The sequence below is a fragment of the Delphinus delphis genome, chromosome 6 (assembly GCF_949987515.2).
Source record: "Delphinus delphis chromosome 6, mDelDel1.2, whole genome shotgun sequence".
NCBI lineage: Eukaryota > Metazoa > Chordata > Mammalia > Artiodactyla > Delphinidae > Delphinus > Delphinus delphis.
Window position 1 is genome coordinate 89,385,529 of NC_082688.1, and position 25,383 is coordinate 89,410,911.

The 25,383-nt window shown below is 54.0% G+C and overlaps 1 protein-coding gene and 1 pseudogene across 1 annotated transcript in view; one reads left to right on the forward strand and one right to left on the reverse strand.

The window, feature by feature from the left end:
- WNK2 (WNK lysine deficient protein kinase 2) overlaps positions 1-8,827 on the reverse strand; it is a 155,903-nt gene extending 147,076 nt beyond the window's left edge. Inside the window, exons 1-2 of the mRNA XM_060015032.1 lie at positions 8,698-8,827; positions 7,456-8,135 (exon numbers count right to left, since the gene is read on the reverse strand). Of these exons, the coding sequence (XP_059871015.1) occupies positions 7,456-8,133 (678 nt within the window). The 5' untranslated portion in view covers positions 8,134-8,135; positions 8,698-8,827. The remainder of the gene's footprint in view (positions 1-7,455; positions 8,136-8,697) is intronic.
- A 4,885-nt stretch (positions 8,828-13,712) lies between these two features.
- LOC132426734 (RNA transcription, translation and transport factor protein-like) lies at positions 13,713-22,432 on the forward strand (annotated as a pseudogene).
- The last annotated feature ends 2,951 nt before the right edge of the window (positions 22,433-25,383 follow it).

The window sequence follows — 25,383 nt, forward strand, 5'->3', positions numbered from 1 at the left end:
ACTTCCCCCCACCCCCACCCCCGAGCTTTCCTCTGTTCAAGAAGCCAAGGTCAGAGGCAAGGAGGGGACCATGGTTCTGTGTTCCCCTTCCGTGACCCACAAAAAAGGTCTTGGCCTATTTTTTTTTTTATAATGACGAATTTTTTCTCTGAACTTTATTGATTTATTTTATTTATTTTTGTTGTGTTGGGTCTTCGTTTCTGTGCGAGGGCTTTCTCTAGTTGTGGCAAGCGGGGGCCACTCTTCATCGCGATGCGCGGGCCTCTCACTATCGCGGCCTCTCTTGTTGTGGAGCACAGGCTCCAGAGCGCAGGCTCAGTAGTTGTGGCTCACGGGCCTAGTTGCTCCGCGGCATGTGGGATCCTCCCAGACCAGGGCTCGAACCCGTGTCCCCTGCACTAGCAGGCAGACTCTCAACCACTGCGCCAAAAATAGGGAAGCCCCTATTTTTTAATCTGGTTGTCTGGTTTCTTATTGTTAAGTTTTAAGAGTTCTTGGTATATTCTGGGTAACAGCCCTTTATCAGATAGGTGTTTGACAAAGATTTCCTCCCAGTCTGCATCTTGTCTTCTCATTTGCTTATAGGCCTTTGCAGAACAGAAGTTTTTCATTTTAATGAAGCTGAACTTAGAAAGTTTTTCTTTCATCGATCATATCTGTGGTGTTGTATCTAAAAAGTAACTGTCAAACCCAAGGTCACCTACATTTTCTCCTATGTTATCTTCCAGGAAATTTACAGTTTTGCATTTTACATTTAGGTCTATGATCCATTTTGAGTTAACTTTTGTGAAAGGCATAAGGTCTGTGTCCATATTCATTTTTTTGCATGTGGATGTACAGTTGTTCCAGTACCATCTGTTGAAATGACCATCTTTCTCCATTGTGTTGCCTTTGCCCCTCTGTCAAAGGTCAGGTCATATATTTATGTGTATCTGTTTCCGGGCTCTCTATTCTGTTTCATTGATCTATTTCTCTATACCACACTGCCTTGATCATTTTTCTTTTATTCTTTTCCAAAACTTCTGACATAAATTGGAGGTAATGATCAAGTATTCCAGGAAATCTTAGAATTCAAGTCTCTCAGGAACAGAACTGGATATGAAAAATACTTGAAGCGGGAAAACCTACAGCTGACTCAGGTTGCCAACCTCAGATAGGCTGGGCTTCTGCATCCTCACCAGGGGGCCTCTCCACCCAAAACACAACTCCTGGATTGTCTGTGGCCAGAAGCAGATCCTAATATGCTTCTTAGAGATTCCACCTGCTTCACTCACACCCTTTCCTTATCTGCAGCTCACCAGCCAGGTGCTCAGGTAGAGCTGCAGGGGCACAGGCCCTCAGTCTGCCTGCACCTGGAGGCCCCTGGGCCACCCCAGGGGCCCACCTCCAGCCTCAGGCAGGCCTCCCTGCTCCTCCAGGTTCAGCTTGCTCTCCACTTCAATCTCAGCTTCTTAAACTGTTCATCTGCAGGGTGAGAAGAGGCTTAACTCTGAGTGCCCACTCTCAGCAGTGCTGCACACTCGGTGCTGAATGTACCTCTCCACAGTCCCCATTGCACAAACAGGTAAACCGGCGTTCAGAAAGGCGGGTGCCCTCTCTATGGCCTCCCCACTGGGAAGCTGTGGGGCTGGGGTCCGAATGCAGCAGGACGCGCTCCCACAGTGTTTGTATGCACTGCACGGTGTGCCCTGCCTGGCTGCGAGGCTCCTAAGCGCCCCTTCCCACCACCTCAGGCAGAGGCTGGCACCGTTCAGCCACGGCAGACCACAAAGGAGACCCGAGCCTGTGGCCTGAACCCCTGCAGGACGGAGTCAAGCTCTTCCCCATCTAAGTGGTGACCTACGGCTCCGTGTTCTCACCTTCGGCATCATCCAGCTCCAGCCTGAAGCCAGCCCAAGCTACTGGCCCCAAGAGATGCCTACAGCCAGGCAGAGGGCTGCTAGGGTCAGCCATTCTGGAAGGTGAGTGGCAGACACCCAACAAGTCCAGCCAGCCCAGGACCGCAGGACAGTCTCTCCACAGACTGACTCCCTTGCTTCCTGCAGGCTTCTCGCAAACACCCCTCCTCTGTGAGAACCTGGCTCTCCCACCATGACTCTCCTGCTGACTGTGGTACACCAGGGCTGGAACCAGGACACATGCTCAAAAAATGCCTGCTGAGGGCTTCCTTGGTGGCGCAGTGGTTGAGAGTCTGCCTGCCGATGCAGGGGACACGGGTTCGTGCCCCAGTCCGGGAAGATCCCACATGCCGCGGAGCGGCTAGTACCGTAGCCATGGCTGCTGAGCCTGCACGTCCGGAGCCTGTGCTCCGCAACGGGAGAGGCCACAACAGTGAGAGGCCCGCGTACCGCAAAAAAAAAAAAATGCCTGCTGAGCCAATAAACCACACCAGCCTGCGCTGCTGAGCCTGGGCACGAGACCCAGCATTGGGAACCCTAGGGAACGTCCAGTCTCTACGCTTCTCTTATCAGTTCTTTCCCTTGCCACCATAATGTTCCAGCTAACAGTCCACCAGCAAAGCTTCACCCACCTCAGAGTTACCCAGTCACCACCTGGAAATGGCACAAGAGGTGGGGAGATGCTCACCAGCCCTCCACCCAAGTTAGACAGTCTGGGGATCCCCCCCTCTGGGGTCCAAGTCACTGGGCAATTCAGGCCTGAAATGCTCAGCCTGGTACCCTCACACGCCAGAGCCCTGAGGATACCTTGAGAGGCACACACTCGGCCACAGGAGCACCTGCTTCCAACAGGGAATAAGCTGCAATGCCCAATGTGCCCACAGTGGTGACCCACAGCTCGGGCTGCTTGTTCATCATTGCTGACCACACTCCCCTCCCCAACAAAGCGTGGGGATAGGGGAGGGGCCTCTGGGTTCTGGATGCCCACACTTCTGCACTGATGGGCCCCTCCCCAGTGCATTTCACAGGCCTCTCAGGAAGTTGGCACCAGCCTTTCTCACCAACCAAACTAGAACTGTGGTCAAGATGACACATGAGAGGCTTCCCTGGTGGCGCAGTGGTTGAGAGTCCGCCTGCCGATGCAGGGGACACGGGTTCGTGCCCCAGTCCGGGAAGATCCCACATGCTGCGGAGCGGCTGGGTCCATGAGCCATGGCCGCCGAGCCTGCGCGTCTGGAGCCTGTGCTCCGCAACGGGAGAGGCCACAACGGTGAGAGGCCCGCATACCGCCAAAAAAAAAAAAAGATGACCCATGAAACATCATTTGGGAAAGCAAGCTCAGTGTTGACACCCAACTGCTTTCAAATTACACCTCTTCCAACAAAATTGTGCCCTTAGAAGATTTTTTAAAAATAAAAATATAAAAGCAGGGGGACTGCCAGCCAAATTGAGTTGAGCCCTTTCTAAGCATCTTGCTCCAGCAAGTGAGCACCATCTCCTCTGCACACCCCCTCATCTCCCCATGTCAGCCAGATCGGGCTGCTTGTGGCTCCTCTGAAAGCAACACCTGACCCTCCCACATGAGGCCACAGGGGAGACCTCTCAACCCTGGGCCTGCGGCTGCCCAGCACCACAGGGCACATGCCTGGTCTATGAAAGGCGATGATGCACCTATGTGGTCAGGTGTGTGAGCTCAGCACCCAGTACAGCTGGGGCACCCACAGCCATGGGAGCGGTGCCAGACCACACCAATAGCAGGCAGACCTGGCCACCCTCTGAGGACAGCAAGGGGACCCGGCATGCTCAGCACGGCTGCACACGACAGGCGCCTACAGGCATTATCCACTGCCAGGGTGCAGGAAGGTGACACAGAGGTCTGGTTGTGGTGGGTGAGTTGGGAAAAAACGAGTCCTCCGTGGCCACACGAAGGAGACATCAGCAGATCCTGTGGTCCCCACATCCACAGCCTCTCCCTGGCCTGGAGTCCAGGCCATCACCACCCCACGGGAGCCCAGGGACCTCTGGGCAGTGCAGAGCAGCAACAGGACAGCTTCATGATGACACCTGAGGGGTCCAGACACCTGTCCCTGGCTGATGGGGGCTCAGGCCCCATGGTACCTCTTCAGGACTCTCATGGCCCTCAAAGTCCCTGCAAGTACTCCAGGCAGAGGGTCAATGACTGACACCTCCATGAGGCTAAATGACTCCCACACTGGGCACAGGCCAGGACACAAGCGAGGGAAACATGAGTTGCGGGTGGAGTCCCCCAAGAGGCCGTGCCCAACCCTGTAACTGCAGCTCAAAGCAGCCTTCTGTGAGCAGGAGGCAGCACAGAGGACCCTTGGAGACAGGGGCCTGCTGATGAGAGGGGGCAGCACTGACCAAGGGGGCTGAAAACCAAGGCTCTCTCCAAGTTCTCGAGGAAGACACTTAAGCAGGTGGTCCAGGAAAGGCCAACAGGCCGCCTCCAATGAGGCTTCTGGACACTGGCTGGGATCTGGGTTGGCTGCATTTTCTCTGCTCGGAGGCCCCACCCCTGGCTCAGAGGCATCAGCAGGTGAGAGAGGGTGCCTGAGTCACCTGAGACCATGTCAGTGGTCTACACCTACCCCCACCCCAGGCAACCCAGAGTCAACCAGAAGCCTCCAGCTATCCCGTGCACTGTCTGACAGGATGGGGTCTGTGAGGGGCCAGAGCTGGCCACAGGGACGTGGGAAATGTGAGCCAGAGTAAAGGCAGTGCTCTGGGTGCATTTGTACTTTCCCTGTTGCTGTTATGTGTCCTGGTGCCAGAAATGAACATTCATTCAAAAGAAAACAGAAGGGGAGGTAATATTTTTAAATGGCTTCCCCCCAAAAATCAATGTCAGCTTCAAACGTCTGGAGAATTCAGGAGATGAAAACACCTCGCTGCCCTTCACTGTGATATGAACACATATTGCCCTTTCTGCAAAGCTCTTTCAACACTAAATTACAGAAGGAAACTTGAAGTCGTGGGGATCTTACATCCTCCAAGCCAGACTTATTAGGTCCAAAAATACGGCCTTTCCTCCCCTTGGCAGGGAACCCTGGAAAAAGCAAGCGGGTGACACTGTCTCAGTTCTGGGGGAGGCAGGCAGGTGCCAACATCCCCCATGGTCCCAAGGTTGAGAGGAGGAAACAGACTTTTGAGGGTCGACTTCCAGGGCATTCCAAAGATGCCAGCTGAGGAGCTTATGGGGCTTGGGGAAGGGAGGGTTGGAGGGCAGTAGGAATACTGCAAAGCTCCCCGTACTGAAGGTCAATGCTCCTGGCAACCCACCCTCCAGTGGGAGCCCTGATGCTTGGGAATTCTGGTGGCTGGGTGGAGGATGAACATCTCCACCCTGTGCACTAGGAAACCCCCTCCCCAGGCGCAAAGCCAGCACGCCACCTGTCGCCCTCCCTGGTGCTTGGTGGTCCGAGAGGACTAACCTGGCGCCCTGCCCTCCACCCTTATCTCCTCTCCTAAGGACGGCCATGCTAGGTGGCCTCTTCCCATGATGCTGCAATCCCCCTCTACCATCTGTATCCTCACAGGTGACCTTGGTGGGCTCTCAACAATAAAATGGGGGAAACAACAGCCTCCTGTTTGGTGAAAAGGAGAGTGCACACACAGCAGGCTCTAGGCTGGTTCCCAGCCCCCTCTGGTGTAAAACCCTCTCAGACCTACCCATCAGAAGGCAGCTGACCCTAACTGCTGCATATCAGCCCTCTTGCTGGGGGAGATACAGGAACAGCTTCCCGGCTGGCATGGGGCCCCCAGTAACTACTGTATAAGAAGCAAAACCAGACAGATTAGAAGCCATCTCCCACTTTCCTACTCCCACCCAGAGTACAGGAGTAAAAGCCCCCTGGACAGCAGCCAGGCTCCACTCCGGTGCTGCTCTGCTTAGGGACCCAGAGGCAGAACAGCTTGCCTTGCCTTAAAGGGAATGGGAATTAACAACCTCCTCCAAGGGTCACATGCGCCTGCAATGCCTCAACCAGATCAGCTGGGCTCTGCTGCTGAGGTCTAACTCAGCTCCCGCCTGCTGCAGCACCCCCACTCCTGTCCTCCACCCGCAGAGGCATTCCGCAGCAGAGCACCAGTGGGTGCTTGGAGTGCCACACCAGGTCACTTGCAAGAGCGAGAAGGCGAGGAGGGAAGGCACACAGCCACACTCTGGAATCAGGAATCCTCTTTTCCCTCTCCGGTCTTCCCTTTCCGGGTCCTCTCTCCCCTGTGCGTTCACACACAGCAGTGATGCCCAGCTCACTCCTATGCCATCCCAGCACACCATCCCCAGGGCCCCAGACCACAAACCACTGAGGCCACCCCTCAGCAGGTCCCCGAACCTGCAACCGCGAGGGAGGGGAGTTCTCAGTCCCTCTCAGTGAGGGACTCGATAGGCCACCCCGGCTCCACCATGAAAAGTCCCTATTTCCACAACAGAACCAAGGAGCTGTGAGGAGGGGTGGTCTCCGAAGCTCTTTGTCTCAGGAGAAAGGCTGAGGACAGGTGGACACTGGACAAATTAGCCAGCTCACATATACACACACACACAGGCCACCCTGCAGGGGCCCAGAGGACAAAGCAACCAAATCCCACTTCTGAGCCAAAAAGGCAGGCTGCCTGCAGTGTGGCAGGCGGCCTGCATCAGGACTGGCAGGCCCAGCTAACTTTCCAGGGCGCTGGGGTAGGCTTACATCCGCATGGCCAGCTCTCGCAGAGTCCAGCCCCATGCCTGACAGCTGTTCCCCCAAACAAGGGAGGGCCAATAAACACCCACTGTGACAGCTGCTGCCCCAGCTTCCACGGCCGGCCCAGGACAGCCTGAGTTACCGTTTATATAATCTTCCAGGGCTGGGGCTGACATAGCCAACATGAGGGCAAGGTTATGAAAAATGCAAGTCCAGAGCCTTTGCATCCACAAAAACCAAACCTAAACAAAACCAAACCCCACCTGCATTTGACATGACTGGGTTTTAAGACTTCTCACATATCCATTTTGTGAACTAACGGGACATAGTGACAACACTTCCACGCTTTGCCCCAGAGGCGCCAGGGCCCACCATCCCTCACCATAAACAGACCCCAGGTGAAAAGCCCCTCAGACATCCCCAACTGGGGCATCCACACTCTGCAAGACGCAGTAAGGTGCTCATTTAAGAGCAGCTGAGAGTCCCCCAAACCACCCTGTGACCACTTGGACACAGGGCCCTGCAGCCCACACACTGCTTCTGCACAGACACAGACGATCCAGTCAGCCTGGGTCAGTACAGCCCAGAAGAAGGAGCGGCACTGATCGGCACTGAAAGACACGCCCTCCAAGTGCCCAGTCTCCATCATGGGCCCACATCGTGCCACACTTAGACACCACACACTGGGAGATCCGACCTCCGTCACCCAGCCATCACCACACAGACCACCAGCGCAACCAACCACCCACCCAGAGGGTGACACACAGAGGGCCGCTGCCAAGGGTGGCTAAGGCCAGGCATGGCCCGATGCCAGAACGCACTCGCCCACCACCACCTGCGTCCATCTCGCCCCTCACCTGCAACTCGCACCAGGCTACCTCCACCCAGGTCTCCGTGTCCAGCCCCTTGTAGACCGTCTTGAAGGAGCCGCGCCCAAGCTCAATGTCGAACTTGAGGAAGCGGCCGTCCAGGGAGGTGGCCACAGCCTTGAGGTCGTCCTCGTCGTCCTCCTCCTCCTCGGGCTCCTCCCGGCGTGCGCGCCCGAGCTCTGGCCTCGCCTCGAGAGCCCCCACGTCCTCCTTCCTCGCGGCCGCCGCCGCCTCCTCCTCTCGGGGACCGCCCACGGGGGCAGGCGCGGGCGAGGGCGCGGGGTCCGGGCCAGGCTCCTGCGTGCCCGCGGGCTCAGGGCCGGGGTCGGCAAGGTCGCCCAGCGGCGCGGCAGGCGCGTCAGGAGTGGGGACTGCCGGGCGACCGCGGGCGCGCTCGGCGATGAGGCGGCGCGTCTTGCAGAATAGCAGCACCCTTCGCTGCAGCGGCTGCGGGGGCTGCGCGCCCGGCGACTCGGCCCCCTCCAGGCCCAGCGGCTCCTCCTGATCAGAATCCACCACGCTGCGTCGCAGGAAGCGCTGGGGCCCGGGCCGCGCCGCCCGCGCCCGCGGCACCGCCGCCGGCTCCGCCATGCCCGCGGGCCCCGCACCGCGCCCCGCCTCCATCAGTGCGCCGGGGGCGTCTCGGCGGCCGCCATCGTAGTCCATCTCTGCGAGCAAGGACACACAGGCCCGTGTGAGCGCGGGCCTCGCCGCACCTGCCCGGGACGTGGGATGAGACAGCGCCGCCCCAGGGCCCACGGCCTGCCCGCCCCGGCCGCGGAGGAGCCTGCTGGGCTGTCCCTGGGGCGGGCGGGGGAAGGGGGGCTGCAGACCGGACCAGGAGGCCGGGCTGGATGGGAGGGAGCCGTGCCCTGCTCAGGCCTGGGCCGGAGAGGAGCCCTGCTGGGCTGTCCCGGGGGACACGAGGGAGGCTGCAGAAGGGGCCGGAAGGCCGGGGAGAGGGGCACCTGCGCCCTGCCCAGCCCCGGGGAAGGGGGCCTACTGGGATGTCCCTGGGAGGTGGGGGTGGTTAACACGGGGCCGGGAGGCCCGGGCTGGGGGAGTGCCCTGGGCCGCGGAGGGGTGAAGGAGGTTGGGGAAGAAGGAGGTAGTGGCCAGGCGGCGGCTCCACAAAGGACGCTGCCCGGGGCGCAGGAGGGGCGCGCGGGGAGGGGGATGCGGCGGCGCGGCGCGCACACAAAGGCGGCGGGCGGGGGGCTCGGCACTCACAGGGCGAACGGGCGCCGTCCATGCCCGCGGCTCGGCGGCCCCGGCGGGCGAGGCCGCGCTCAGGGCCAGGATCCGCGCTCGGGGCTGGGGTCTGCGCTCGGTCCGGGGTCGCTCTCAGGGCCGGGGTCTGCGCTCCAGACCCGGGTCACGCTCGGTGCCGTATCGCCGCGCTACTTCCTCCAGCCAGCCCGCTGCGGGGCCGCGCTCCCGGGTGCTGCTTCTGCTCCGCGCGGCTGCGCTCCCGCACCGGCTCAGACCCTGCGCGCGAGGAGGGCGGGGCATTCGGCTGCCCGCCCCCGGCCGGAGCGGCGGGGCGGGGCCTGGCACGCCCACCTGTCCTCCGGCGCGCGCGGCCACCTGCGGGCCAGCCCCCGGGGCCGCGCAGGCCCACTGCGGCCCTCATGTTCCCCCTCCGGCGGGTACTGCTGGCCCCTGAGGATCTTTGGAATGCCCCATGCGGCTGCTGGCCGCGAATGGTCTGTTATCCCCCCCTGCAAACCTGGCTTGGCCATCCTAGTTTGTCCACCTGGAAAGGCTGCCAGTTCCAAGACTCGGTCAGTCCAGGAAGACACCCTGAGTTGCAAGCCTATCCGTTTCAAGCCTGTCCATGATGACGTGCCTAGGCCTATCAAAGGGAAAACTGAGAAGGGATGGAGCTAAGCATGTTCCAGACAGACGCATGCAAGCCAGTCTGGCTTCCACCGTTCTCCCTGGGACATACTCGTGGCAAGTGGGCATCATGCCTGCCTGGTAATGGAGGAGATGACTGGCAATTCACGTCATCACCGGCAGACTGCTGCCCACCGACAGCTGGCAGATGTACATAATACGGCAGCAGTATCCCCACACATTGCAGCGGCAACCTAGGTGCTGGGGGACTACAGAGGACCTGTCCTTGACTCAGCGCTATGTGCTCTCTGAGCCCACAGAGGTAGTTTTGGGCAGCCCTGTTTGCATACCTCTCATGACAGGGAGCTCACTCTCTCTGCCGGCCCATGACCCATGAGAACACAGCTAAGCAGTTAGGTCACAGTTTGCTCATCCATGAGATGGACATAATGGTCAGTGCACAGCTGGTGTTCAACAAATGCTTACAGAGGCAGGGAGGAAAGGAGACAGGGCCTACCCTCTGCCTCTGCTCCAGTCAGTCCCCAGCAAAGCCCACTGGTAGGAAGGTCAGGGTCTGGCCTTGCCCCCAGGGAGCCCCAGTCAAGAGGTACTTTTGAGGATGCGTGTGCCTTTCAGTGGGCTCAGGGGTCAGTCTAGTGGTCAGACCCAGTACAGCCGGGCCACCTCCCTGAGTGCCCCCCACAGGCTACTACATGGGGAGGTGGCTCCTCACTTGACCATGTGGGGCCCACCCCAGGGCAGGTGAAACAGTGGAGAACCCAGGTCCCATAAGGGGACAGGGGCAAATGGGGGGACTGTGCCAGGAGAGCAGAGTTGGAGGCAACAGGGGTATCTGGGGGTGATGGGGGCAGCAGGGGTGTCCTGGGGTGATGGGGGCAGGGTAGGCTTCTCAGGGAACTGAAGGAAGGGTACTGGGGCAGACAGATGGAGTGCGGGTATATGGACCTCGCAAGCTTGGGCTCTTAGGCCCTGGAACCTCCTGCAACTGGGTGGGCAAATAATGGGGCCCCTGGGACTCTGGCCACTTGAGGAAGTCTCCCCATCCAGTGGGGGCCGAGAAGTTCTATAACACAGTTTTTTTCCTCTCTTATAATAAGATGATATAACATTTCTTTTACTCTGTTCTCTGTAAAAATTTGAAAACGTGTTGATTTTTTAAATAACAGCTTCATTGGGATATAATTTAGATACCATAAAATTCACTCTGTGTACAATTCAGTGGTTTTTAGTATATTCATAGAGTTGTGTGACCATCACCACTGTCTAATTCCAGAACATTTTTTATCGCCCTCAAAAGAAACCCATGCCCATTAGCAGTCACTCCACATTACCCCTCTCTCAGCCCCAGGCTAGCAGTAATCTACTTTCCGACTCTATAGATGTGCTTATTCCTAGCATCACATATAAGTGGAATCGTACAACAGTCCTTTGTGACTGGCTTCTTTCATTCAGCATAATGTTTCACTTAGTCCACATTATAGCATATATCAGTACTTCACTTCTTTTTGTGGCCATATTGATTTTTTAAGAGCAAGTACTCATTAAAGAAAGTTAAGATAGAAAAAGTAGAAATAAAAACTTTTTTAAGTTGTTACCCAAGTGTGATCCCATGGCACCTCCTGTGGCAGGCACATGTCTTTCCATGTGCAGCTGTCCACTCAGGAGACACTCAGAAGGCTTGCATCAAATAACCAAATAATGGGGACTTCCCTGGTGGTGCAGTGGTTAAGAATCCTCCTGCCAAGGCAAGGGACACGGTTTCAAGCCCTGGTCCAGGAAGATCCCACATGCCGCGGAGTAACTAAGCCCGTGTGCCACAACTACTGAGGCTGAGCTCTAGAGCCCGTGAGACACGACTACGGAGCCGATGTGACACAACTACTGAAGCCCACATGCCTAGAGCCCATGCTCTGCAACAAGAGAAGCCACTGCAATGAGAAGCCCACACACCGCAATGAAGACTAGCCCCCACTCGCCACAACTAGAGAAAGCCTGTGCGCAGCAACGAAGACACAACGCAGCCAAAAAATTAATTAATTAAATAAATAAATTTATTTTAAAAAATAATAATAACCAAATAATGATTCAAACCTTTTCTTTCCTATGCAGCAAGTTACCATTTAATTTTACACAGGTAGGCTCACACCAGATGCTAGGTTCATATCCTAGCTGGTTCAGTCCAGAGAATGCGGCTTCAGCCCTCAGATGTCCTAGAATGTGCAGGTGTTTGAAATCCTCTACCCATCACCCTGCTGAAGTGAGCCTGCTGCCAGGTGTGGGGGATGCTATCAACACTCAGGCTCCCCTCAGGAACCACTCCCAAACTGCACCACTCAGTTCCTGGCCCTCAGGAATTTTGTTTTAATGGACACAACTTTTAGAAACAACTTTTAAACTTTTCTGGTTAAAAGTCTGAAGAAGAACAGCTAGGACCACTCAGTGGTCATTCCTACCCATTCAGTAGCCTGAGCCATGGGGGTGCAGATCAGTCTCAGTGGGGAACTGCTAGGTGGGCACAGAGGGCACCTGCACACCTTCAGACCAGCCTTCGACCTCTGCAGGAGTTGCGGTAAATTCGGGAGCTGGAGCACTGCGTTCGCCGTGACTGTCATCCTTGTTCACAGCCCGCCCTTCATTCTCAGCCTCTTAAGCACTCGGTAGAAGTAGACGGGGTGTGACTTCCTCTGGTTGCTCACAAGAGGTGATGTCAGTGTCCACCACCTGAGACCCACTGAGTGAGCCCTCTTTTAGTGTCTCAGAGCAGATTTGAAGTTGATCTGCAAAGAGAAGGACCAAGTGGCCCTAGAGACCTGCATGGATCACGAAATATGGAGACAGGCAGAAGAAAACACAGGCCATTTTCCACGTTTTCATCTCTCCTAAAGCCCCAGGAATTTTACCTAGGGATCTTGAGTAACTGATAGCCATACAAAATGGGGGTGGGTCACTGAGCCCAGCGGGTGGTGGGGCCTCAAGTAAGTCATGCTGCTGAAATAATAATAATGATGATGATCCCCAGTGCTGAGCTAAGTCTTTGCAGGAATTCTCTTGTCTTGCCCCACACTGTCCTAGAGGGCCCTGTTATCAGATAGGAAGCAGCAAAGAGGCAAAGAGACTTGCCTGAGTTAGTCGACCGCAGGCAGTGGGCCCAGAGGTGAACGAGGCCAACTTACCCACACCCCACAGTGAGCTGCCTCTCAGCCTGCAACGGCTGCCATCCAGCCTTTTCAGGACTTTGTGGCCAGTCCTTGCCCATCGACTTTCGCTAGCTCCAGGGGCCGGTCTTCGGCAAGCTGGCACATTCTCCATCGTGCCAGCTCTCTCTCATCCTCTCTTAGCACCTCTGTCCACATGGCCCCTGGAGCTCTAGCTCTGCTGGCTCTGCTGTCACATGCCCATGACCCAATCCACCTTCAGCTCCACCCCATATAGCACTGGGGCTGGGAGTCTGTGCTCCACCTCTCCCAGCCCCCAGCGACTTCAGGGAGGCATTGCCAGAGGAGGTGCTGGTGGCAGCAGACTGGAAGGGGCTGCCATCCACATCCACTGGGGAAGGGGTAGAAAGAGCTCTCCATCAGGCTTCTTTTAGTCCCCAGAGCCAGTCACACAGCTCCACTCCCCTTTGAGGAAGCAGCCAGAGCGCAGCAGCTTCCCCTTCTACACTCCCAATCCCCGGGGGGCTGAGCATCCCCTGGGGTGGCTTTCCCTCCAAGCTTCCTTCTGTCCATACCCAGAGTGTGCGCTGCAGTCTGGGTTTCAATGGGAGCAGAGCCCCCATTGTGCTCACTCAGCCCTGCCAGCACCTGGCATCTAACCCCTGGTATTGAATGGATTTCCACCCAGTCTCAGCCTCAGCTCTCTCCTCAACTCTAAACTCCTTCCTCTTAGGGGGTCCGTCTTAATGGGCAGGCCGAGGAGTCAGGACCCTCCTTCAATTCTAGCTTGACCTCAGGCCCAACCACATCTATCCACTGCCCTTCAGAGCAGCCACATCCCGGTGAGGCCCCAAATTCTGGGCTATGTTCTCCTCTTGGTCCTGATGGTGCATGCCAGCCCTTGCTCACCGTGGATCCGCTGCCTCTGTCTCATCCTGCTGCCCAAATGGATTCACTGAGCAGATTGGCCCAGGCCTCCTGGAAAGCAGTTCACAGTTGGAGCAAGAATCTAAAAAATGTTTATACCCTTTAAGTCAGTAATTCCCTTTTGGGGAATGTGTACAAGTGAAGTGACCAGCTATGCAGATAGTGGTGCATAAAGATGTTCACTGAAGGGTTGTTTATAATAAGCATTAGGAATAACGTAAATTTTTGGCAATTGGAATATGGCTCAGTAAACTCTGTTATTCCTATGTAGTCAAATATGATGAAGCCATTTAAATGCGCTTCATGGAGTTTTATAATGAGGCAGGAGATAATTTGAAGTGACAGTGCACAGGAGAAAAACCGGAAGGGAACACACCAAAATGTTAGCAGTGGATGCTTCTGCTTTTGTGCATTTTTCTGCACTTTGGACGAGAGGCAACTCCACCTAATGTCTGGCCTGTGTCTTTGGGAAAGAGGGGCACACTGATCCATCAAGGGTCTAGAGGCATGGATCCGATTCAAATCCTGGCACCACGCGTTGGCCATGACCTTCAATTCATTAATTAAGTTCTCTGAACTCCAGTTTCCTCAGTCACCAGGTGGCAGTGGCACCCAGTTCCCGGGGTTGTGAAAGAATTGCTAAAGGAATCCCCAGGCGTCCAGCAGCCCAGTAGGACTGAAACATGATAGCCATCCTGGACTCTGGCCACCTCCTGCCTTGCCACCTGTCTCCTTGCTGGTGGGACCTGTCATGGAGAGAGGAATGGCCCCGATTCAAGAGAGCCATTCAATCCCCATTTCCACAGGGGGACATGGAGGTTTGAGGTCTTAGTGATTTGCTCAGGACCACAGAGCTAGCCAGTGGAGGGGCAGACATGTGGGCTCGTACAGACAGAGCAGAGAGAAGGAGCATGGAGAGCCAGGTGCCACAGTGGCTTGGCAGGGGTCCTCAGACCAGAGCCACGCCACTGTCCAGGGCAGGTTCTGACCGGTGGCCGAGTCAGGTTGTCCTGCCAGCTGGGGTAGCTGACTACCCCAGGGGTTCCCAGGGGTCTCTCCCACCCAGAGTTTCCACTTTACACTCAGTGGGCCCCATCAGCCCCCATCAGCTCCCAGGGGAGCCACACAATTTTCCATGTGATGCAGAAGAGGCATTTTCCTCTGGCTGGAGACTCAGCCTGCTTGACTTGGGGTTTTCCAGCAGACCCGGCTCGAATTGCAATGCCTGCCCCTGGGGATGCCTGTTCATTCAGAATGAAGAGGTGCCCAGGTGACATAATATGTCATCAAACACCTGTCGAGCCTACTGGGGGCCAGGCCCAGTGCACACAGTGGAAAATGGCCACATCACGTGAGGAAGCACTGCCTGTCTTTCAGCTATGCTTCCTTCTGCGGTGGCTTCTGACCCTTCCTGGAGAAGGCACGCATGTCCACCAGCAGCGCCACGTCGAAATTCCGAGCTTTTCCCTCCATAGCCCTAGAGAAAGCCCAAGAACAGAATGTCTTTAGCTGACAGGTCACGTGGTCATCCCTGAACCACCCCTGTAGACAGGGCTGGGATGTTCTGATGTGCCAAACTGGGCATGTGTCTCCCATGGGTCCAAGGACTGCACGTGGGAGGAGGGCTTGTTCCAAAATAAGGGGAAGCATCCCACCTACACTCTGGCGTTGACCTTGGGGAAGCAGGCTTTGTTCCCCTTTGAAGAACTGCACCAACCTCCAGGGAGCCCCACGCACGCTTCCTACCCTCGTGGCCTCAGTTTTCTCATCTGCTAAATGGCTCACCTCATCACGCCACGCAAGGGAGAATGCGAGGCTCCAAGACAACCTGGCACACAGTAGGTGCTCATTAAACCCTAATGCCACCCTCCTGGGCTCAGTGCTCCGTACACACCTGCCAAAGAAGCAGGTCAGAGCCGCTGGGGCCATCAGGCTGCAACATGTTTTTCTAGAAGGTTTTATGTGAACTACACATCCAGGAATGAAGTCACTGATCAATAACCCACAGCAGTGACCCCTCAATTAACAAATACTTATTGGTCTTAGAGACCGAATTGCCATTTTGCAAGATAATTGAGCACCAATGACCAGAAGCATACTCTGCTTTGAATAAGGACCTGAAATATGACTGGCATCCACCGGGTATCAGCGGGGTACTACAGGCAGCCTCAGGGCCTGGGGTGATCTCTGCATCATTATCACAGGGACAGCCAGGCAGGAGCTGAGCCCTAGAGCCCCCAGGATAAGGATGTGGGGCATAATGTGCTGTGTTGGGGCTTGACATGTTTCTGGTCTGTGTCTCTGAGGATGTGAGTGGTGGTGGGGGGCGGGAGGCAGGGTGCCTTGGTTCTGAAGCTGAGGGGCGGAGGCCAGCGCAGACACCAGCAAGAGCAAAGTAGGTCTTTTAACAGGAGGAGAAACTGAGGCTCAGAGATGAAAAGGGCAAGAGCATACAGTGAGCAGGCTACAGAACCAGGGCTCCAGGTTCAAAAGAGGCTTTGTCTCAGCTAGAGGGAGCTTTCCATGAACATTCGTCAGATGTGTGCATGTGTTGGGGGGAACTTCCAGACACAAGAGCAACAGGGACTGGGCAAGGAAGAGAGAGGGGGGATTTAAAAAGGAAAGGTAAAAAATAAAATTAAAATTAAAAATAAAAAGGAAAGGTAGGTGATTTCCCTGGTGGCACAGTGGTTAAGACTCTGTGCTCCCGATGCAGGGGGCCCGGATTTGATCCCTGGTCAGGGAACTAGACCCCACATGCATGCTGCAACTAAAAGTTCATATGCCACAACTAAGGAGGCCACGTGCCACAACTAAGGAGTCCATGAGCCACAACTAAGGAGCCCACCTGCCACAACTAAAACCCGGCATTACCAAATAAATAAATAACTTTCTTTTTAAGAAAAGGAAAAGTAAAACTGACCAAATTTTAAAATATTAAGAAATAAGATCAAAAGGCAGACATTTCCTTGAGGAAAAAGATTCACAGCAGATACAAAAGGTAAGGGGAGTTATCATTAATATGCAAAAACTCATATGAGTCAATATGGGTTCAGTATGAGTGGAAAAATCCAAATTCCCAAAAGAAAAGAGAGTGAAAGTCACGCTCAGACAAGCACAGAAAGTCATGGAATGTGTAGAACCACAGTTTCATCTCACCAGGAACTGTCATAAGGCAAGACAAACAGGCATCTTCACGTGGAGATTAGCAGTCCTGGTTTAATAATAAGGCCCAATGCAGACAGGCAAGCTGTGAGCAAGTCAGTTGGTCCAACCTTTCAGGAAAGCAGCTTGGAAAAGCCTCACACTTATTCTTACTTTGATTCACTTTTGGGATCTACCCTGAGGAAAGCAAAGATTTAGACCTAGAGTGGTTTACCTTAGAGTTACTATAAATGCCAAAAGATTGGAAATGACAAAATTCCAGGGGGAGGCCTGGGTGACCCTTCATTATCCTAGGCCAAAGGGTTTATGATCACTTGTTACTGCAGCAAATGTGGACTGATACACTCCACACTGGATTCCTGGCACAAGAAAGCTTGGTGGATCCTGGAAGCTCAAGGAACAATTGTTAAAAGAGCAAATAAAGGAATGATCTCAAAGAAAATACACCAGATATCAGCAGTGGTTATTTCTATTTGGGTGAATTCCAGTTTTTGCTTTTATGCCTTTCTGGCAGCCACAGCTGTACCATGCACTCACCTGCTTGGCCAACCCTGAACCAGCTGCTGAGTCAGAAGTTTATGCATTTGTAATTGTGTCAGATTTTGTCAAATTGCTCTCAGGAGATGTCGTACCAATTTACACTCCCACCAGTGATGTAGACATGCCCACAAAGCACGTTAATTGACTTTTGCATTAGGAGAAACGCCACATCCCAGCAAGGCTTTAATTTCCATGTCTCCCATCATGCGTGAGCTCAGCCTCTGCCCGTGGGTCCAGACCAGTTTTCTTTTCTTTGAGCTGTCCTCATAGGGGCTGACGTCTCCCTGCCCTGCCGACCCCCAGAACACCTTCGCTCAGCTTCTGAGTGGCTGGCTCTGTCTCTTCCGTCAGCCTTAGGGTCAGAAGTCACCTCCGCAGAGAGATGAGGTCCCTGAGGGGCCCACAGCCCTGCCTGAACTCATCCTGATCGAAGCATCTGCTTCTCCGTAATAGACACTCAGGTCCCAGCCCAGGGACCCTGCCCTTCTGGTGCTGGTACCTCCATCTTCCCAGCAGGCCCTGAGCCAGTTGGAGATGAATCTTTGCTAACTGACCCATCTCACTCTTCTGAGCTCCCCACTGAGCAAGGCCTTTAGCCTCAAGACAGAGGCCTGTATGTGGCCATCAGGAGTGTGGCCTGGACTCAAGTCCAGCCCCTGGGCCACTGTAGGCCACACCACCCTGAGGGAGAGATGCCTAGGCTGCAATAAGTTCACCTCTTGCGCCTCAGTTTCCTATCTGCCAACCCCCAATGTCACCATAAATATGACAGAGCAGACATCTGCAGTGCTTCCAGTAGGCAGCCTAGGCCAGAACATAGGAGGATCGGTCACTGCAGCTCTAGGCAGCTAAGGACCACGCCCCTGAGCTCTCCATCCTCCCCCAGATTATGCTGGGGCTGGGTCAGCGTCTCCCCTCCCAGGGCCCACTGTCAGCCTGTGCCATGGTTGGGGTGAGGGGCTGCTGGATTGATCAATTAGTCCATGCCTGGTCCCTGCCAGCCAGACCCCCCACTCCGTGGTCCCCATGGCTGCCTGCAGCCCATGCCCGGCTCCGGTGGTAGAGGCCAGCATCCCCCACACCACATGGACTGATGACTGTGGGCAGTGCTGACTGGAGTCCAGGGTGTTCTCAGGGTGGCACCTGGAGAGGGGCTAGCATGGTCCAGGGGTGCACAGGGACCGGCCATTCACAAAGCACCAGCACCAGCATTCACTCGCGGGGTCCCAAGGTAGCCTGGCCCGAAGGAGGTGATCTCCGCAAGGGCAGGGACATCCATCAGGTCACCTCAGCTGGGTCTCCGTGAGGCTGCGTCCTGCTCTCTTCAGAGTGACCCAACCCCCCTCAGTCCCTCCCTCCCTGCAGCTCGGGCAAGCCAGGGCGTGAACACCTGCTTTGAGAGCAACAGCTTGGGACTCCATTCACAGCAGCATTTTGATCCCACCTTTTCCAACAAGAATACAGCATAGGACTCAGCATTCTGGGAGCCCAGCAGGTCTCTCACACTCCAGCCGCTGCCTGTTTCCCTCCACAAGGAGGTGCCGGCTTCCGTGTCCTCAGAGGCATTTTCTACACATGGACCCTTTCCCTCCTGGGTTTGCCCAAGTGGGGGCAGGCCAGGCACGCTGCTGCCTCACTTTCCTCAAAATTCTGGACATTGGTTTGTCTATTTATATTGTAAACACTTCCTACTGCAAAATGCAAAACAAACCCAGAAACATGCATTAAACAGACTGAAGAATCATTACAAAGTACACACTCACGTGACACCTGCGGTGATGCCAGAACTCTGTCCTCCTGGGTCCTGACACCCCAGAGGTGGCCCCAACCCTGCTTTCACAGTAATCACAGCCTGGATGCTGTTTTGTTGTCTGTCGTTTTGCTACCAAATGAACACCTGCAAACCTTGCATATGACTTTGCCAGGGCAAGGGCAGGGCAGGAGAGGCACCGGGTGAGCCTTTCCGACCTCAAAACCACAAGGGCCCAGGGAGCCTAGCTCGAGTCTGAACGCCCTGTCTGCAATGTCATGGAGCAGGGCGTCACGCCCAGAAGTCCTGCTGCTGCTTCCACTGAGAGCGTCCACAAGGCCTGTGGTCGGTGTGTAGGTGCCTGCAGCACGGAGGACCATGGCCCTATACTCCGTCACTCAGGTGACACTGATGGGCTGTTTGGGGAAGGTTGCTCAGAACATCCTAGTGAGGGTTCCCACACTTCCCTTGGGCCTGTGCCAGCAGGGGAGCTGCTCTCATGGTGGGCAGTCCTGGGGGGCCGTCCCACTCCCCCCAGCGCTCCCCGGGGAACCTAGCCCAGCCAATGGGTGAGTGGACCTTGCTGTATTCACGCTCATTGAAGACCATCACTTCCAGTTCACCCTCCTCTGTTGATGGCCACGTGGCGTTTTGTTGCACCATGTGCCATGTTTATCTTCCCAAGCCCTGTTGCGGGCATTTTGATGACTCCACCCTTTTGCTTCTTCAAAAACAGAATAACCTGTGGAAATGCAGCTCATGGGGTAAATACCTAGACGTGGAGTCAGCTAGCCCCAGCACCCCTATCCACACCAAGGTCCCATCCAGGTCCCCAAACTCAGCTGAAACTAACAAAGCCTGTCGGCCTTGGCTTTCACCAGCCCGCCCTGCTGAAACGGGAGGCCACACCTCAACTCTTCAGGGTCTGCACATGGTCCTCCCACTGGCAGGGTGGAGGCCAGAGCCAGCCCTGTGAACTCTCTCACAGATGGGGCCTCTCTCCCTCACTCCCACCTCGGAAATCACCTCGCACCCACCTTTTCTAGTATTTAAGGCATTTTCTTTGAGCTAAGTGCTTGTATCCCCATAAACATCTGCTACTTCTTCTCTTATGTCTTGACTGAAGCAGTGTGCTATCAGAGAAAGTTCTGAGAAGGGGACTTCACCTATAACCCCACCTCCCAACCTGACAGCCACCATGCTGTGCTGTGTCCCCTCTAGACTATTCATGGGCACACGTGTTTCAAAGTGTGTTCATTCATTCCTTCAGCAAACACTCACTAGGTCTTTCCTAGTGGGTCCAGGACCCAGCCCAGAACAGTCTAGTCACTGATGAGGTTCAAAGACCAATTCCCACCTGATCCAAGCAGTGTCCATGTTCATCGCCGACTCTGCAGGTTCCCTGTGGAGGGGGGCTGGGAGGCGAATGGTTTCCCTGGGAGCACCGAGCCTGCAGCCTTGCACCCTCATCTTCTTCCACAGGAATTTAACACAAATGGCGCGAGGCCCTGCAGCCACAGGTGGAGGCAGCCAGGAGGCTCAGCGGTCTTGAGCGGGTGGTGGCACCCTTCTCCAGCCTCGGTTTCCCCACTTGCAAGGTGAGGACGGGCAGATGAGTGAATGAATGTGGTAGTCTCTGCTCAGAGGATTAGAGGATGGAAAGAAGGGAAGGAGGGAGGGAGGGAGGGACACAGAGAAGGAGGGAAGGGAGAAGGTGGAAGGAAGGAGGGAGGGAAGGGAGGAAAGATGAATAGGCAAAAAGACAGGATCACGATCTGTTAAGGATAAACTAGGAAGTTGCCCCCGTATGGTCAGCTGTGAAACCCTGGACAGGTTCACTGACCTCTCTGAGCTCTCCTTGTTGACCTGCAGGATGGAAACTATAATAATAGAGGGGAAGATAGCTTATCCTGGATTCCCAGCACCTGGAGCTCCCAGACCCGGCACTGTTCTGGCATTTTTCTTGTCTGTGCACTTTAAGAAGCACATCGTGGTGCTCAGTGCCCAGTCATGGTCAGCTCGTGATATACACCCCGCTGTGCTGGGCTCCTCAGGGTGGGGAGGTGCTGCTTCCATCTGACTTCACCCTAAACTCACTGCGGATCAGCAGTTCAGTCGCAGGGCCAATTATAAAACAGTGTTTATTTGTTATTTAGTTGAATAACTTAATCTACTCTGAGGTACTGTGTGTACCTCTGGAGATATTTTTTGAATGCACGCATGTTGTGCATGACAGAGAAAATCAACATCATCTGGTCCAGCCCCCAGCTGATACAGGAAGCCCCTCCCCGGGACCTGAGGGGTGACAGCCAGCCCTGCTGGCATCTCTCCAGGATGGGAGCACACGGCCTTCAAGATGCCCAGACTTACTGCAGACCTGATGTTCCTGTGCTGTAACTGCCCTGGGACAGCCAAGCAGGGTCCCAGAAACAGTGAATATCCCCATCCCACCTACATAGCCAGGCCCCCAGCTGTGCTCCTGTCTGCCACATTGCAGTTTTCCATCACATCCCCCGACCTAGCCCCAGAGAAAGAATCACAGTGCGAAATGAATGAGGACATGAATTTGACAGAAAGCTGGAAATATGTGGAAACTGGGCAGAAATGTTTAAGAATGCCCTGGGCTGGGGGGCCAGAGTTGCAAGGACATGACCAACCCTCAGCCACCACATATCACACTGAGCAAGAAAGTCTTTTTTTAATTGAGACATCACTTACATGCCATAAAATTCCCCTTTTAAAGCGTACAGTTCGGTGGTTGTTAGCACATTCACGGACTTATGCAACCATCACCACTAATCCAGAATGTTCTCGGCACCCCCAAAGGATACCCCGCCCTCCCGACTGAAGCAGGGAGCACGATGGCCTTCAACTACCACCACCTACCTCTTCTACTGAAGAGATGAAACAAAACTTAGAAACGATGTTTGCACTGAAGACCAGAAAAGGAGATACTACAAGACTGAAGACAGAGGTAAGCTAAGAAACATCCAGAGCAGTGACCAGCCCAAGTTCTTTGAAAAGTATCTCAGAGATGTCAACTGTTCTTTCAAGATTCAGGATGGACAAGAAGCAATTGACTGGCTTCTTGGTTTAGCTGTTAGTCTTGAATATGGAGATAACGCTGAAAAATACAAGGATCGGGTACCTGATAATGCACAAAATGCTGACAATGCAACTGAAAATGCAGAGCCCGGGATCAATTTGGATGTAACTAATCCTAATTTTAGGGCTGGTGTCATGGTCCAGGCTAACCTTCAGAGTCAGCTCATGGTGGTTACCTGGCAGTGCTTCAGGCAATTCGCATTTTGGTCCAGGAGCCCTGACACGGGATGTAGCTGCTAGCACAAACCCAGCAGAAGAGGGCTTGCCTGTTGGTTTAGACAAGTATATTCTTGGTTTTGACACAAGAGACGTGGTCCTTAATGAAGCTGGTCAAATTCTGCACTTGCTGCATATAGAAGAGCTCAGAGAGCTGCAGACAAAAATTAATGCAGCCAGAGTGGCTGTTCAGGTGATTACTGCTGATCCAAAGACAGACCACAGACTGGAGAAAGTTGGAAGATGAACATTTTAGAACTTTAGCTTCCCCTTTACCTAGTACTCTCTGGCATATATTTGGAAATCAAATACCACATTTTCAATGGAAGAATCCCAGAAATTTGACTATGTCCTAGAGAGCTACCATCATTGCCTTTTCTTTAATAAAGTTTAGGAAAGTGGAAAACAAAAAATAGATCCTGTACCCATCAGGCAATCACTCACCACTCCAGGCCCCCCAGACCTTGGCAAACACGAGTCTACTTTCTGTCTCTGGATCTGCCTATTCAGGACATTTTATATAAATAGAATCATACCATACATGACCTTTTGTGCCTGGCTTCCTGCACTCAGCATGTTTTCCAGATTCATCCACATTGTAGCATGTACTGGCACTTCACCCCGTTTATGGCTGATTAATATTCCATTGTTTGGATACACCACATCTTGTTTAATCCATCATCCAATGGTGTATGTTTGGGTTGTTTCTGTTTTTTGGCTATTATGAACATTCGTGTACACGTTTTTGTATATATCTAAGTGGAGTTGCTGGGTCGTAAGGTAATTCTGTGTTAACTGTTTGAGGAACCACCAAACTGTTCTCCACAGTGGCTGCACCGTTTTACCTTCCCACCAGCAGTGTATGAGGGCTCCAATTTCTCCACATCCTTACCAACACTTATTTTCCATTTTTTCTATTCTAACCATCCCAATGGGTGTGAGGTGGTATCTCACTGTGGTTTTGATTAACATTTGTGATGTTGAGCATACTTTCATGGGCTTACTGACCGTTTGCATATCTTCTTGGGAGAAATGTCTATTCAAGTCCTTTGCCCATTTTTTTTTTTTTTTTTTTTTTTTTTTTTTTTTTTTTGCGGTACGCGGGCCTCTCACTGTCGTGGCCTCTCCCATTGCGGAGCACAGGCTCCGGATGCACAGGCTCAGTGGCCATGGCTCACGGGCCCAGCCGCTCTGCGGCATGTGGGATCTTCCCGGACCGGGGCACGAACCCGTGTCCCCTGCACCGGCAGGCAGACTCTCAACCACTGCGCCACCAGGGAAGCTCCTCTGACCATTTTTGAATCGGGTTGTTTGTCTTTTTGTGGTTGAGTTTTAGGAGGTCTCTACATATTCTGGACACTAGACCCTTGTCAGATCTGTGAATTGCCAATATTTTCTCCCATTCTGTGGGTGGTCTTTTCACTCCCTTAATAGTGTCCTTGATTCCAAAAGTGTTTAATTTTGATGAAGTGTATCTGTTTTTCCCTTGGTTGCCTGTGCCCAACAAAACCTTTGACTAAATTCTCCACGCTCCTTAGACAAAGTCCTGTGCCCTCTCCCTGCTCAGTCTCCTGGACAGCAGGCCCGTTCTCAGACCCTGGTGCGCTGCGCCCCCTGGTGGCGCCTGGCCATTCAGGACACGTGGGCGATCCAGGCAGCAAGGCACAATCAGGCTCTGAGGGCATCAACGTTAGATGTGACAAAGCAACATCTGTGCTCAAGGCTACTTTCTTCCTCTGGGAAGAGAGAAAGAGGAAAACATTGCCGCTTCCCAGTCCCAGACACAGCTGACCACTGGCCATCTCTCTTTGCATCCTGCCCACTATACTGTGAGGTGAAGATTCCAGTCCCCACTCTACAGAGGAGGAAGCTGAGGTTTGGGGAAGTGCAGTAAGTGCCCAAGGTCCAGAGTTACTGATGGAGCTTCAGGGACGAGCTCTTTCATTTATTCTTTCAACAAACATTTGTGAGGATGTATCCCCACAAAGACCCCAGCTGAGCCCTGACCAACTCAGTCAGGGACAGACTTAACAGGATTGATGCCATTGGGAACTTCAGGCCAGGACTCCAAGGATCCTGGCCCGGGGTCTGGGGTCAGCGTTTGGTGGGGAGTGTGGAAGAAGGGATGTCATTGTTCTGGGGCTGGCAGCCCAGAGCTGAATGCTGACTGAAGAAAGCCTGGGAGGGAGATATCAGAGGCCTCATTGGTCCTGCTCCTGCTGTGAGTGGAACCCATTGCCCATGGAGCTCCCGAGTCCCCCGAGAGCCAGCCAGGTGGGCCCCATCACCCGACAGAAAAGTCAAGAAAAAGTGCAAAGTGCAGGATGGTGAGAACGCGGCCCTGCCCTCATCTGTGTGTATGGACAAAGAACCTTGGTCTGTGTCTGCTTCACTCCTTCCCAACAAGAGATTCCAGAAGGAAACCCAAGACCCAAAGGCAGTGGTTTCCTGGGTGTGGGTGCACTGAGCAGGTGGAGGCAGGCACGAGGGGAGGCCTTCTTAAAGTGCCTGAGTCACCTGAATATGACTTTCCAAAAAATAAATTAAAAATAAAAAAGAATGATCAAAGTGTCCTAGAATTGATTGAGGTGGTAGATACACAATTCTGAATATACTAAAACCACTTTAAGTGGATAAAATGTATGGGGTGTGGATGCTTTCTCAAGCAAGCTGTTAAAAAAGGGGAAATTTTCTGTGGTCCTGAATGTTCTCCGTGAAATGGTGGGAAGGACGGCACGAGTAGTGGGCTTCCACTGGCACAGACGGGCTGGGACACCTCCACGCATAGATGTATTTGCAGGCTCAGGACCGCCAAGGGGTGGCTGAAACACAGATTCCTGGCTCTCTCCCAGACCATCCAACTCAGCAAATCTGGAACAGGGGCCTAAGAATCTGCATTTCTGAAGTTTCCTGATGATGCTGGGCTGGTCCTGGGACCCACTTTGAGAATTGTTGGCCCAGACAACCTCTGGTAGCACTGGGTACTTCTGGGGGCAGGTGTGAGGGGGAGAGGTTTCACCACACACCGTTTTGAATTTCATACTGTGGGATCAGGCTACTTAACAAAAAATACATAAATAAGATTTAAACTTAAACAATAGTTAGAACTTATCAGAATTAGGTGTGTGTTGGGCTTCTCTAGTGGTGCAGTGGTTGAATCCACCTGCCAGTGCTGGGGACACAGGTTTCAGCCCTGGT